Source organism: Chelon labrosus, assembly GCF_963514085.1.
Source record: "Chelon labrosus genome assembly, chromosome: 2".
Lineage (NCBI taxonomy): Eukaryota > Metazoa > Chordata > Actinopteri > Mugiliformes > Mugilidae > Chelon > Chelon labrosus.
Window position 1 is genome coordinate 1,114,190 of NC_140338.1, and position 15,811 is coordinate 1,130,000.

Consider the following 15,811-nt stretch of genomic DNA (forward strand, 5'->3'; position numbering starts at 1 on the left):
TGTCGCGTCATACTGTTTGTCCGCCATGTCCATGTCTGTCATGCCATAGTTTCATGCCACGTCGTAGTGTTTTTGGTTTTTGGATTTCCTGCCACCTCGGCAGCGCTGTTGGTTTGTTAGCTTTGTGTTTTGTTAAATAAAAATCCCTTTTTTTCGTCTACTCCTGCCTCTGAGTCCTGCGTTTGGGTCCAAAACTCCCAACCCCCGCTACCCTTTTTGACAAGAACATGCAAACTCCACACAGAAAGGAACCAGTCGGCCTGGATTAGAACCCAGAACCTTCTGGCCGTGAGGCACCAGTGCTAACCATCACGCAACTGTGCCGCCTATTACCATATTATTGTATTTATGCATACTGTGTGCAACAACACCAAGGCAAACTCCTTGGCAATAAAGTCTTTTCTGATTCTGATTCTGAAATGTCACATATGTGTGTGAGCTTATATGTTTTGAAAGAAAAAAGACAACCAACAGCTGTAAAAAGTATAATATTCCTGCACATTACCTGACACAGAGAGAAGGAAGACAAAGGATCTCCTCGTCACTGCAGTGAAACCCATGGCTGCTCCTCACGTCTGGTAAAACAGCAGCTGGATCACACACTTAAATAGAACAGTACGTCAGTAACAAAACACATTTCCTGTGTGGAAACAGCTTTTTCTGTTGTTTGAACAGAGTTAGAGATCTCTCTGTTAAATCTATCTTCCTTCCTCTTTACATTATTAATATGCATCAACAAAGGCATGATAATAAAATCCCCAAGTTGAAATAAATAAATGACTGTTACTCATGTTTTGAATCAACGAACCTCCTAACATGTGGTTTATAGTGCCTCTAACACTTTTACTGAGAGGACCTCTTCTTCTTAACCTTCACACGTTTAAACTTGAGCGTCGTCTGTGAAATTAAAAATTTAACTCTGAGACAAATTTGATCAAACCAGCAAAGTGCTGCTGATAGACCCCAACATTAGCAGCTCCTGACATATAAAATCTGTCTGACAGAGCCAGACTAGAAACTATATTCAGAGTAAAGGGTGTTAGTTTCTATGTTCTGTGTCCTTCCGCCTATAATGCTGCATCTTATAAGGTTCAAACTTTGTCTTCAAAAGAATAGACTTTCATCAATGTGTTGACCAGGGGCCATGAAGTTCACAGAGGTGTGACGATGATGAGAAAGCAAACTCTGGAAAAGAGAAGTGGGCGTTACCAAGTTGAACTAATCTCAAAGGGAGCGGCTGATACAGCTGACAGACATACGACTCAAACACAGAGTTCCCTAAACGATACGCCGTCCAGAGCTTGAAGGATTATCAAACGACTGCAACACACCTAGTGTAAAACTGAGTGAATTAACAGTTCTAACGAGGCTTCCTCTGACATTTATGAAACACAGTGCAGTGTGTCATACTTGAGAGGACGAAAACCAGTCAACTCACTGCTGTTCTTCTCATTCATTCATTCATTTTCTATACCCGGTTATTCCTGTTAAGGGTCGCAGGGGTCTGCTGGAGCGTATCCCAGCTGTCATTGGGAGAGAGGCAGGGTACACCCTGGACAGGTCGCCACTGTCACAGGGCTAACACAGAGACAGACAACCACTCACACGCACCTGGACAGGTCGCCAGTCTATCACAGGGCTAACATAGAGACAGACAACCACTCACACGCACACCTACGGCCAATTTAGAATCACCAATGAACCTAATAAGCATGTCTTTGGACGGTGGGAGGAAGCTGGAGAACCTGAAGAGAACCCACGCAGACACAGGGAGAACATGCAGACTACACACAGAAAGGCTGCATGTGGCATGGATTCGAACCGGTGACCTTCTTGCTGTGAGGCATCAGTGCTAACCACCTCGCCACTGTGCCGCCCGCTGCTCTTCTCATCTGTTAAAACACATCTGCAAGTGGACAGACTGAGTTAGTCACAAGAAACAGAACTACTTCACAATCTGGTCTTGAAACTAAAATGCTAATGTTTTTAAAACTCATGGCCAACAACGCTCCACCTCCACGACTCAAGACAGAAAAATATAAACATGTTTTGAATCATTCCTTCTGTATCTGTTCCATTAGTACAAGGATGATAAAAAGGTTCACAGACCATCAGATGTTAGTCATCAGAGTATAAAATCTAGTGGGGGAAATACAATGTCCTGTATGTCAATGTTTATTGAGTTTTCACATTACAAATCCAATTGTATCTTAACAGACATGAAAATAACTTGTTGTACTTTCTGTCCAGGGGCCTTCAGTAGTGTTTCCAATATGGTTCAATCAATCATTTGTACCAGCAAATCATTGTCAAGAAGGGAGTTCCTCTGGGATTAAAGTCCCTTATGAACCTGACAAAGGTTAAAGTTTTTCTTCCACGTGGATTCATTGTACCTCAGGAGAGACCCTGGATGATGTTCCTCAATGCGTCAGAGTCAGAACCCTAACCACATCTGAATCTTCTTAGTCAGATCAGTGTCTTGTCCTCAGTCCTCCTCTTTAATCACTGCCCTTCTTCTTCCCTTTCCCCTTTTTTATCATAAATCCTTTTTAATGTGTTTTCCATGCATCAGTTTCACATTTAACTCCTGCAGATTCTGCCAGGGAGACAGTTATGGCTGTCATGGTTTCTTGTCACGACCTTGCTGGTCTGGAATGTGTTTAAAGCGGCATTTGTCCCCGTAGACACATCCTGTGGTCCTCCAGTAGACGCACTCGTCTCCATTTATAGGCGCCCTCCATCTGGACCTGCGTGGACACAATCAAAGAAGAAGATTGTCCACATGAACAGCAGACTGGACTGGAGGGACAACAGTGATGCTGTGAGTAGACTCTAGTTCCTGAGGAAGATCAGGTCTTTTAATGTATGCAGCAAGTTACTGGAGACTTTCTACCAGTCTGGACTTTGCTGTGGTTTGTTGGGGAGCAGCACCAGCAGAAAGGACATAAGAAGGATCTACAAACTGATCTGAAAGGCTGGACATGTTATTGGCAGTGAGTTGGAGACATTTGTCTTAGTGAGAGACAGGAGGACACTGGACAAACATCTCTCCATCATGGACAATCCATCACAGTGAAGCTCATTCTCCAACAGACTGATCCAGCTCCACTCCCACAGTGAACGCTACAGGACGTCATTCATCCTCTACTCTGTCCAGCTGGACAACAACAACACTATTACACCTCACTAATCCTTCTTGTGTGTAATAATTACTTCTGTCTCTAGTTCATCTATGCTAATTCTGTAAATTTTTTGCTTATACTATTTAATTTTATTTCAAGACAGTACAGTAAACTACAGCAGTGCATGCAGAAACATTTCAGTCATCACTGAAATATCGTTTTAAAACTGTTTCTGTTTTTGGTGCTAAAGATGCTATTTCATATGCTACTTCTGCTATATAAGCACTAAACAGCCTTGTCATGTGATAATGTAATTTTAATCAACAACATTGATCCACATGCTGTCTGACAGATATGAGTGACCTTACACTGAGGCAGCTGAACCAGGCTGAGTCTCTCCAGTGTTGGAGCCGAGGCTGTTGTTGGTCCTTTGTGCCGAGGGCAGGGTCCGCTGGATCCAACGGTCTGGGTACCTCATCACCAACCTGCTTCTTCCCAGCTCCACACCCTGAACAGGAGGACACACTAGACCTGGTCAAACTGTACATAATGTCTCTGGAGACACAAGATAATACTGACGGCTAAAGACGCTGATCAGTGACAGTGGTCTCTCACCTGCAGATTCTCCAGAGCTCTGGCAGCCATGTTGGCATTCCTGAAGTTGACGAAGGCGCAGAAGCGTTCATAAAGAATTCTGATGCTTTCAATCTCACCAAACCTGTCACCATGGAAACACAAAGCCTCTAATGTACAGGACAGCTGAGAAGTACTGATCTGTAGCTCACGTGCATAATCCTACAATGCTGATCATTTCAGCAACCTCATACAATGCACTTGTTGATTTATTATTCTTTTACTACTCTCATGGCCCTAAATATGTAGGGACTGGAATATATACTGGACTTAGACCAGATAAACTGATTAATATATGAAGCCTAAATGCATCCTCCTAGTTTTATTGTTTACTATAAATAGTCTGTTATGACTCTGGGTCATGTTGTGTGAGATCTTTTCGTTGTGCAGGGAAGTGTTGGGGGCAGAGCTGATTGGTGTAGCTGATGCTGTGTGTTTTTACATTTTGAACAGATCCCAGAGCTGTTTCTCTGTTACTTCCAGTGTAATGTTCCCAACCCACAGAGAGCAGCAGCTTCTGGAGGACAGGAGGACAAAGGGAGAAACGAAGGAAGAAGAGGAGGGGAAGAGTAAGGAAGAACCAAGTGGAGGAAGAGGAACAGATAAACATTATTTTTTAAATTTGTATGTGTTACATTCATTTTTTACAACCCACAGCAGTAGTACATATTACTACATGGTGGAGGTTGTATATATACTGATGTGAATATAAAACGGTTTGTTTCATGTTTACCCACCCGCTCTGGTCCTGCTGAGATGTGCGCTTCAGTGCTACAAGTCAGACAAGACAGGAACAGAATATATAAATATATGTTAATATAAACTGTGGTCTGATGTGGGTTAAACACCTCTCAGAGGCCAGCTCCTCTCTGACAACGCTTCACAACATCAATAAACATTTGCATTTGCTTATTTCTCACACATCCCTCCACCCTGTCACTGTTTCCTGTGAACTTTAAGTGTTTCTTTCCTTAGTGGAAAGTATGACATGCCTACAAGTGTAAAGTGAGACTACAGCTTTTTGTTCCTTTACAGTATGTCTAATTTATTAATTTCATGTTTTAGTAATTTCATATTTGTCTGGCCATGTGTTTAAAAATGTCTGAAATTACAGCTCTGTCGTGGCCTTATTCTCTGCAGGTTTCAGCAGCTGAACAGTGCAGCTCTGTGGACAGAGGTGGTAAAGCAGGAGGCTCTTACCTCTGGCCTCAGATGAGGCGACAGCAGCCTGAACCGTGGTGAACTTCTCAAGTAGTAGTTTACTCTGCTCTTCCTCAAAGCCCATCTCCTAAAGCAAGACAAAGAGTTAATAAACTCAAAATGAAGGCTCAGCAAAATGACCACAAATGTAAATACCTTTCTTTTTATTTCAAAACGCTCTAAAGTAAAACACTAAAAAATGTGGATGATGACTCACTCCACTCAGCAGAGAAGGAAGAGGAAAGACTTGTTGTCTGAGTTATTGGTTTTGTGTGTAGGTGTACACTTGACACTGATGACAAGACTTTGAGAAAACTGAGCCACGAGTCACTTGTGAAGCTCCTCACCATGAGCTGTGTGAGCCGACAGGTGAAGAGTTTACTGGATGCTTCCTTACAGTGCTCATCCAACTTCAACACCTGCTCTAGGGCCTTCTCTGCCTCACTGTACTGCTGTAATTTACACACACATGACACCGGCTAGAAACGTTAACACACATGAAATCAACACATGGCATTACTTGGTGAAGATCAATTATGATAAATCTGCAGATTTTACATTGTTTGGCTGAAATGTATTAGTCTGCTATGCAGGACTTGCTGACCTTTAACCCCATCAGTGCACACCCCTTACGGAAGTATCCCATCGGCCAATCAGGAGCCAGCTGAATGGACATGCGAGCGTCTGTGAGGGCAGACAAGTACTGCTCCAGAAACAAGTAACAGTAAGACCGGTTTCCATAGAACCTGACAGACAAACACAAACCGAGGTGGACAGAGTGAAGGTGATGAGAGAACGGGACGGTGAGATCAGTAAGGACGGTCCAACGGTGCTGGAGTGAAGAGTGCACAGGTCAGCTCACCTGTGGTCGCTGTGATCACAGGAGATGGCTTCTGTAAACATGTCCACGGCCTGGCTGTACTGACCTCGATTAAACATCTGAATGCCCTGCACTGGAGAACACGTACCAACACAGTCAGGTCAGGGTTGTCCAGATCTATTTGTTGGCTTCATATCTCGTTTTTAACACTGACATATCAGATGTAGCCTGTTAAACGTAACATATATTATTTCATTCAGTATAGTTTTGTTTATACACTTTACAACACCCAGCCTGTTACCCCTACGGCAGCAAGAAGAAACAAGAACAGGAAGAAACCTTGAGCATAATTATGCATGAGCTACTTAAATTATTATGTTTACAGTCTCATTGTTATGATACAGTATGAGTTGACTCTGAAGACACAGCTCCTCTGTGACGTGGGAATTACAAGATAATTTGCCAAATTTGGAGTCTGAGGGATGAGCTTAATTAAAACAATGATAGTAGTTTGTTAAGTAGAGTTATTTAGAGGGCTCAAGGTACATCTAAAGGAGAGCATGTAGGCAGACTCACCTGCCAGAGATTCCCCCCTCTTCATTTCTTCAGTGTTGTGGTGATCGTAGAAATAGACCTTGAACAAAGATTGGGTCAGTGGCTGTAAACTGAGGGCCGTCCACACGGAGACGCTTTTTGGTGTAAATGCAGATGTTTTGAATTGTTTTGGCCGATCGTCCACATGAATCCTGTAAACGCTTTGCCCTAAAACGCACTTTTTTGAAACCGGGTCCCAGGGTGGAAAAATTCGAAAACGCAGCTCTTGAGTTTCTGTGTGGACGGATGAAAACGGAGAGAAACGCATACGATGACGTCATCGCCACCATCGCCACACCCCTCGAGCAGCCTTCCACCTCTTATATCCCGCGAGACGTCTCATAACAACATCAACAACAATGGTGGACTACATGCTCGTGTTCCTGCTGGAGAAGATATTGAGCCTATTAGGGTTACCAGGGCAAAATATCAATTCTCCTTGAGTTTGGTTTCTTCTAAAGCCGATTTGTAAACAGCGCTCAAGCTTTATGCGCATGCTCCGCCTCTTCCTCTCCGTTTTTTGGTGAATTTCTGAAACTGAAACAGCGCCACCTATAGGCCTGGAATATGAAGTAGCGTATTCAAACGGATCTGTGTGGACGCAGATATTCTTGAAACGATGCCAGGGAAAACGGGGGGGGGGGGGAGATCGTTTTCATACGTGTGGACGAGGCCTGAATCAGCAACAGTTTTATAACAGTAGTCTGTGTGTGTGTGAGTGGGCTCATGTTTTTATTAAGTTGAGGAGGCAAAATCTTTCATAAAATACTAATGTTGAGGGAACATTTTGTCTCTGTGGGGCTCTTTTGACCTGTTCCAAACTTTCTGAATGTTAAAAGTTGTGAAGACGACAGTTATGTTGTGGGTCAGGTAAGGGTCAAGGGAAGGCCTGAGGTTAAAGGACGGCCCTCTCAAAGATAGAACCACACTGATAATGTGTGTGTGTGTGTGTGTGTGCGTGTGTGTATACCTGGCTGCTCCTGGCCTCATTGCTATTGTTCTCTCTGGAGATCCGTATTGATCTGTTCTTTGGGCTTTTGAGTTTTATGTTGCTAGCAGCGTTGGCCACAAATGCACTGCCAATATCCCACTCTTGCTCCTGAAACAGCAGGAAATAAATAAAGAAATCCACCTTCTCTAACCAAAGTTGCTTTCAGTGCACAGTCATGGGTAGTTTTTGAGGGTCCATGTAAAGTCTTTACATTCTAGGGGGCAGCTGAATCTACAACACATCATGGTAGTTTGAACTCAAAGATGTTTGGCTGCTCATGTCCTCACATCTCTTCAGTCAAGTGAAATAAATAGCAGGAGGCACATTGGGGCTAATCAGACAACACACCACCAAAGGCAGAGGTTTTATTTATTTATTTTCACTGCATTCAACTGTTTTAGGTGATTTCAATCTGTCTGCAATGTTCCCTATATTGATGCAGTTTTTTTCCTGTTTTTCACACATAACTTCTTTTTCTAGATCGCTGGGGCAGCTAGTGATCAATATAATGGACCAGTAATGTCTGAATGCACTCTGCATATTTTCCATGGGGAGGGAACTAGTCGGTAACGTCTCTATTTTAACATGGACACGTTAGAAAATGGACTTACCAACGTGAAGTGATGGCTTTCTAACGGTACTGTCATTTCTAAAGGAGGCTGACACCTGACGTTAGAAGCTATATCTTCTTCTCAAAGTAAGGTGTGCTCATACAGTACCAGACATGTTGGAGCAGTTTATTCAAACACTGGTTTGATTAGTTTAGGCTAAGGAGGAGCCAATCAGATGTAATAGCATCAAGGAACCTAAAATTAGAGGTCTCTGTTCCAGGGTAAGTGTTGTGTGCTTCAGTCACGCTCTTAACTGGTACCAACACAACAGATGGTAAATTACACCAGTCTATTAGAGATAATTTGAAGTCACACAGCCTTGGGTCATGAAGGCTCTGGAGTAACATCCAGCTCCTCCTCCACATCAGTTTAATCTAACTTTACAGACAGTCTGCTGCTCTGCTGGTTAAAACACACAGTGACCAGATACTGTTTTATATGAGATTTTTGTCATTCAAGGAACAGATGAAACACGAAGTATTCTAGCCGGGCTTCAACCCACCTCCTCTGACATCCTGTGTTGAAGCTGGAGGTTACACTTGTCCTCTGTTGTCAGGACATCAGGGACTGATTCAGGGCTGCATTTGTGTCTGGAAGGAACTGTGGTCCACTGTTGTTCCTGTTTCACCTCCTCCTCGCTGTCACTCTCTGACACCACTCCGGCCACTTCCTCCTCCTGTTACAAACTGATATCATTACTTTGAAATGGCGATAGAAGACGAGGCTAGTTATAGCCCTTCTGTGCAGGAACAACACCCAAAACACTGAGTGTCCCATAATCTGCATTAGTGAGGCTTTGGGGATTAGGAGGAGTGGAGTGAGACATAACTTGTCTGTCACGTCCAACACAGTCTTAATGTCTCTACCTCCATCGTCCTCTAACTGCAGGTGAGAATAAGGTTATTAACGCACTAATGAGTTTCAGGTGGACAGTGGCCGTGCGTTTGTGGCCAACGCTGCTGGCAACATAAAACTTAAAAGCCCGTCCTCAGACAGTCCGCTGTGCAGCCCTCCTCTTCTCCAGCTCCACCTCAGTGGCCGTCCTAAAATGTCTTCATCCACCTGCCAACTTTATCCACTACTTCACTATCACCTGATTATAGACTCTGGGGATCTACTGTCATCACCTAAAATCCACCACTATGACACTGTCACTGAGTTTAACCACCGAACTACAACCTTGTAAGTTCATGTTTCCTCAGTAAATGTTCATTCTGCAGCCAGTTGATCTCTTCTTATTGAGATACTTTCTACTGCAGTACTTTGTACATATGACATTTAAACAGCAAGGAGCACAATAAACAACAAGAGAAGAAGAAGTGGTGTGTACTGTGTGTTGTTTTTGATCAACTGTCACTTTTCTCTGTGTTGCAACAACTTTCTCTTGTGTCTCAATATTTTCTAATCACATTTTTAAGATGGAAACATCTTTAACATGTGTTTAGTTGGTTTTGTCAGGTTCGGTTCATGTGGGAAACATTAACACTGAGATGCAAACCTGCTCAACATTCCAGCTGATTCAAGACACACACAGGTGTTTGTGTACACATACTTTAAATATGATTAAATGAAGACAGGACAGAAATATTAAATGTAAATGTCATTTAGGAGCTTATATCTGCACCTGCTCCGAAGCATCTTCCATCCTCTCCTTTCTCTCTAGTTTCCTCCGTTCTTTCTGCCTCTGAAAGGAGAGCATGGACACGGTGGCTGTGGGATGGGACATGGACATGGACATGGACATGTATGGACACAGGTATGAAAGCAGACGTGCACTAAGGTGAGGAAACATGTGGTGTGTGAAGACAGGTGAGGCAACATGAGTAATGTGTAGAGCTGGATATATACAGTTACTGATTTCCTGAGTCAATCTGATCACGATTCGACTTGATTCAGTATCGATTCATTTAGAGATATTTCACTGTTATGGAAGAGACTGTTAACAAATCTAATGTTGTCAGACATTTCCACATTATTTTACCTCTAGCTTCATAATTTTAAACCCAGGCCTAATGTTTGAAATGTACCAGATAGAAGACTTGAGCTGCAGCACAGATGACTTCTCCACGTTGATGTTATGACCCATGAAGTTACTCACTTTCCTTTTGGCTCTCTTCCTTTCAGCTCTCCTCCTTGTTTTCTCCTCGTCATCCAGAGCCTCCTCACTGTTAATCGTGGCCTGGTCAAGACACAGTAGCACCCACACACTATTCACATAACTGAGATTTATTCCACAGAGTTGCATTAAGCCACTCAAACACCAGCCAACATGTTTACTGCTGTATTGAAGGGTGGACACTGGCAGCAGAGAGGTTTCCACTCACATCCAGCTCTGTGGAACCTGATCATGTTTAACTGTTTCTAGTCACTAACTCTCTGTCATTTCACATGTCTTCACGTTCCCCGTGTGGTTACTGTCCCTGACTGTGTCTCATCTGTGCTTCATTACCTTTGTATTTAGTCTCAGTGTTTCCTTCATCATTGTACCACATGTCGGTGTCGTTCACGTATTTTATGCATGCTTCACAGCTTTTTTCATCGTTGTTGGACGTTGTACGAGCTTACTTTCTATCCACCACCTGAGTTCTGAGTCGGGCATTTGAGTCCCCCTCTAACCAGTTCCCCGTTATACAGAGTTAGTGGTTTGATCCGAAGGACATGACGTGTCCCTGGAAAAACAATACACCGCAGTCTTCTCCCAGTGGCAGACCAGCGTCCTGTGTGACAGCTCTACTGCTGCTGGTGTGTTTTAAACTGTGAGTGAATAAGAAACATGTTTAATCTGTTAAAACAGCTAGTCCTGTGATAGACTGGAGACCTGTCCAGGGTGTACTCCACCTCTAGACCAATGACAGCTGGGATAGGCTCCTGACCCCTTCACAGGACAAGAGGTGACAGAAGATGAATGAATGAATGAACGTAACAACAGCTGCAGCATTTACCATTACACTGTATTAACTGCAGCAACAAGACAAAGACAGAAACTAGTTTAACTAAAGTTATTATTTTGGTTCAGATTTCTACGTGAGCAGGTCAATCAATCAATCAATCAATCATTTTATTGCCATATCAACACAGTTGATTGGAATTTGTCTTGGTACCATTCCAGTTAAAAAGGCAGTACATATATACATAGAACATACAGTACATAAAAACAATCACAGACAATCATTCAAACCGATAAAAAGCTGTAAAATTTAAAACTTGTGCTATTTCAACTTCCCAATAAAGTGTCTTATGCAGTTCAGTAAAGTGCATTTAAAGAGGTCATTTAAGAGCATTGAGGAGCCTAATAGTGGCAGGGTAGGTACTATTACAGAAACGGGATGTTTTACCCCTAAGGCTTTGGACTCTCCTACCAGAGGGCAGTAGTTTGAAAAGGTACCTGGCAGGGTGGGAGGGGTCATCAGTACTTTCCAGGCTTTATGGCTGGCCCGAGTGGCGTAGATAGAAGCTACAGATGGGATTGCATGTCCAATGATTTTGGATGGAGCGCACCACCTTCTCCAACTGCTTCCTCTCTGAAGAGGTGGTGTTACCGTACCAGACAGTAATGGAAAAGGCTAGCACACTTTCCACTGTAGCTCTGTAAAATTGGAGCATTGCATCCCTAGCTACACCACACTTCCTAAGCTGGCGCAGAAAGTGGAGCCTCTGGTGGGCTTTGCTTATGATGAGGTTGGTGCTGACCTCCCACTTTAGGGACTGGCATATGGTGGTGCCAAGGAGCCTCATGAACTGATCTTAATAAAGCCAGTGATTGTTTAAATTCACCTGTGATAAGGGCTGGTCTTTTCTTCTGGCTGTTGGAGCTCCGTCCTCCAACATGTCCATGTCCTCCTGAACAGGTCCATCTGGAGACAAACACACAACAACAGCTTCATTCCTTCCATTCAAACACATCTTTCCAGCCAGCTGTCCTCCTCTGTGCCGGTGTGAGCTGAGTCCAGATGTCTGACTGACACATTTCACTGACTGGATGATGCAAATAGAGGAAAAGAACGAGTGAGATTCCTTATTTGTTCTGACGTCTTAAAGGCTTTCATTGTATGTTTCAGTAAAAGCCTTGTTGGTCAAATAATGCTTATTGTATAAATACACAACACACAGACCGGTACAATCTATCTCTAGAAAACAACTGTAGTATAATGTGCACATAGAAACTAGGTAGTGAATCAACTAGAATCAAGGAAAGCAGCTGGTAGTGTTATACATAATCTGAGGAATAATATGAATTGCAGTCCCACTTAGATTTTGATCAAAAACTCTGAATGAATTATGCCTGAAGCCTGAAGACGCCTGTCTGGAAACAAACCTGCGTTCTCCTGACCTTGGTGCAATAAACCAGTCAGTCAGGAAACAGGTTGTCAGGAAGTTTAGTCAGGAAGAACGGCTGATTCAGAAAATGTTTTATCTTATCATGCAGCTGCACACAACACTGTGAAAGTAGCTGGTCGCATACGGCAGAAACATGTAAGCCTCAAGGCCGGAGATGATTTCACCTGCCAAGGCACCCTGAGAGAAAACAGCACTCCATCTAAAAATAATGTGACCAGAACAAAGGTTAGAAAAACAAGAGACTCAAACTTACAATGTTAACAGTAATTCTTTATATGATTTAATAGAACAGCCCTACATGATGTTATAACATAAAATAAAACTGCTGATACAGAAACGCAATAGTTTGCACATGAAAGAGAAAAAGTAGTTGGAGTCTACACCATCGTCTCAAGACAACACTGTTCTCCTCAAACACAAGATGATGTCAGATGAAAGGCAGCGGGAGAAAAGAATAGAAAGTGAATCTGTCTGGTATTAAGAGTCACAACACCACCTGATTGAGAACAAGACCAAAGGCAGGAAGAAGTGACCGGAGGAAAAAAGGTTTGTGAGAAAGCTGCTTGTTCTGGATGATCGTCCACATTTAGTCAACGTGAAATTAAAGGTCTGAGACTGAAACACTTACTCCTTCGACACGACATAAAGTCACCTACATGAGGACAGCCTTCAGACTACTGCACCTACTCATGAATAAACTGCTTCTCACAAAAGGATGCAGGACATTATGGGTATTTTAAAAAATCGACCCGAGCCCTATAATTTACAGCAGGTATTTTATCGACTGAGTAATAACTTTTGGGGGTTTTATGTGTCAACGTTCATGTCACGTCCTAGTTTTCATGTTCAGATTTAACAACTCTGCTTCATGATCACTTCATCTAAAAATGACAGATTTAAGAGACTGCAGTGATTAAAACTCTGATTCAGTCATAATTATGTAACAATGGCTTTTTACACTAGAAGAACAGCTGGATGCTCAGATGAGGACTTTATGTCAGCGCGTACAATAGTCTTCAACATTCACACAAAGATAAATACTATAAATATTCTTCCCAAGGTTACAATAGACATTTTTTGCGCCACTCTAAAAACGTTCCAGAATCAGAGCATGAACTTGGACTAAGCCGACCAGCGTCTACTGTGTGTAATACACAGACTCTGGATGAGTACCTCATAAAGTCCCACTTCAAAGAAACACAAGGATCCCTTTAAACATCCTTAACCACAGCGGCCAACACCCCGAGCAGATGCATCAAGACTTCTTTATGCGTTGAGTGTGTGAACGTAAGTAAAGACCACAGGAAGACTCTGGACACATCATCCAGGCCTTAGTCAACTCTCCAGAGACAAATCTAAGCTCTGCTACTTCCCAACATATTTATAGACACACAGGAATCTGTCTCAGTCAGACGTATACCACAGATACCTGTGATCACAGCTTTAACACATAACATGCCGTAGCCACAGGGTAAATAAAACATATTTGATATTTAGACTGAATGCTGATGTTACTGCTGTCACATTTTGTTAAGACTGCCTGGCAGAAGCCTTTCTGATGAACCTTCATATAAATATCATTCAGTGACGTCTTGTCCAGGTTTATAATATTTGCTCGATGGATTAAACAACATGGGATTAGGAAACACATAATCTATGAATGAAACAAAGAAAGATGACTATGTGCATGTATAATCTAATCTAATCTAATCTAAATGTAATCTCACACATGATCTGGAACATTTCAACAGATTTTCACAGATTTCTAAAGTTGATATTCATCAAAAGGCACTAAAGGAGTACGTCTGTCATTACAGTCATTTTATTTTAATTCCTAGTGTTAGATTTTGACTCGGGGTGAAAGTGATTCACAGAATTTTATATAGTGTTGAATATTCTGTATTAAGACATAAATATCTTATAATAATCTTGCTACTGACGACTGACACCGAGTTAATCAAACAGAGGCCCTCTAAAAGTGGGACAGGTGTCCAGCTGGTACGTTCACATGAAAGACAAACCTTTAATACTAATAAATGTTGTTTCTCACGTTAGTTATTAATCCTGACAGTCAGAGCAAACATCAAGGCTGGTCCCACACAGACACCACACAACAACAACACATGTCTGCGCTCTGAGGTTATCTTTCTAACAGACTTGCTGTTCTCACATCAGGTTTACTGTTTGTTGTTGTTATTGAAACTCAGCACAATCCTGAACCTGTTTCACGGCACAACAACCAGCTGGAGGAATCCTACCCCCTGGACAGCTGGAAGGGTTTTAGTTTGACAAATAAAATCAATGTTGGAAACAGCAGCCACAGCAAATGAAGATACTTCAGAAGCTTCTTAAACATATACACAGACATAGTAATAAAATAAAGGATTAGAAATGAAGTCCAGTCTTTTTGATGTCTCTTGTAGTGTCTCTCCAGGAGGACATTCAGCTGAGGTAAGACACACAGACCCTAACATCAATGATAAGTTCTGTTCTTATGTAAATGACAGCTTCACTTTGTCTCTATATGTGATGTCTGAGGCAGTTTAGACCGGTGATGTATTTTAACTCAGCTCAACATAATCTCTGATCTTGTCTGATCTTGTCATGTATTGGCTGAGCTAGCTATCAGGTTGTTTCTGTGTGACTCAGTGTTAATATGATAGTTATTCCATGGACCCTTTACTAAACGGACAAGAGACAAACTTAACCAACAAACTGACTCAAATAAAAGTTATTCAAACACAGGTTGTCAGTAGCTGCTAACAGAGACTGGTCCCAAACAGAGTCCACACAGAGACAGAGACAGAGACACTGCAGTCCTTTCTGTAACTGTTTCATGACAAATCTTCCAGGAAAGTGAAGGAATTCCATCTCTTGGGCTGTTGGGGGGGGGGGGGGGGGGGGTTAAACACAGGGAGACACAAATGATCCTAAAACAGAGGGACAGTTAAAGTCCTGTTCCTTCTGGTGGACGACATGGGACCATGGGACCTTATCTCTGTAAAAATAAAACTGTTGAGTCAACATGGAGAGACAAATAATAGTTTGATTAGGTCAGACCTGTCATGATTTATGTAAATGATATTTGTACATTTAAAATATAAAGTTGTATGTCAAGAAAGTTTGCACTTTGTCATAAAGGCAGTAAAGCTGCTCAGTGAACTGCTCGTCACATCTCAGTACAGTCACCACCACCAGCTTCATCTGACGTCATGTTTCACAACTCTAGACACAAAACTCACAACCAATGATCAAAATAAACATTTTTCTAAACTCTAACCCTTTTCTCAATCGCTTGGATACAAAACACATAAAACTTAGATCATTTGTTCATTCAAAAAAAATCACCTGTTCAATATGATACAACTTAACATCAAAGTACTACTATTTCAAAAGGTAATTCACACATTACATTTCAAATGAGTGTCTATTCATTTCTTTACAATGATCTAACTATCAATTGATACAAAATGATAAGTAACTGTTGCTTTACTCTAAATGC

General features: G+C 42.1%; 1 protein-coding gene across 1 annotated transcript in view; it reads right to left on the bottom strand.

The window, feature by feature from the left end:
- Positions 1-2,620: 2,620 nt before the first annotated feature.
- Positions 2,621-15,811, bottom strand: part of LOC311505374 (uncharacterized protein) — a gene marked incomplete at its 3' end in the record, with an annotated part of 18,629 nt that continues 5,438 nt past the window's right edge. Inside the window, exons 2-15 of the mRNA XM_084568897.1 lie at positions 11,746-11,825; positions 10,070-10,150; positions 9,596-9,655; positions 8,474-8,647; positions 7,340-7,468; positions 6,352-6,409; positions 5,818-5,908; positions 5,560-5,701; positions 5,240-5,407; positions 4,956-5,043; positions 4,493-4,526; positions 3,738-3,840; positions 3,491-3,630; positions 2,621-2,747 (exon numbers count right to left, since the gene is read on the bottom strand). Of these exons, the coding sequence (XP_084425023.1) occupies positions 2,621-2,747; positions 3,491-3,630; positions 3,738-3,840; positions 4,493-4,526; positions 4,956-5,043; positions 5,240-5,407; positions 5,560-5,701; positions 5,818-5,908; positions 6,352-6,409; positions 7,340-7,468; positions 8,474-8,647; positions 9,596-9,655; positions 10,070-10,150; positions 11,746-11,825 (1,475 nt within the window). The remainder of the gene's footprint in view (positions 2,748-3,490; positions 3,631-3,737; positions 3,841-4,492; positions 4,527-4,955; positions 5,044-5,239; positions 5,408-5,559; positions 5,702-5,817; positions 5,909-6,351; positions 6,410-7,339; positions 7,469-8,473; positions 8,648-9,595; positions 9,656-10,069; positions 10,151-11,745; positions 11,826-15,811) is intronic.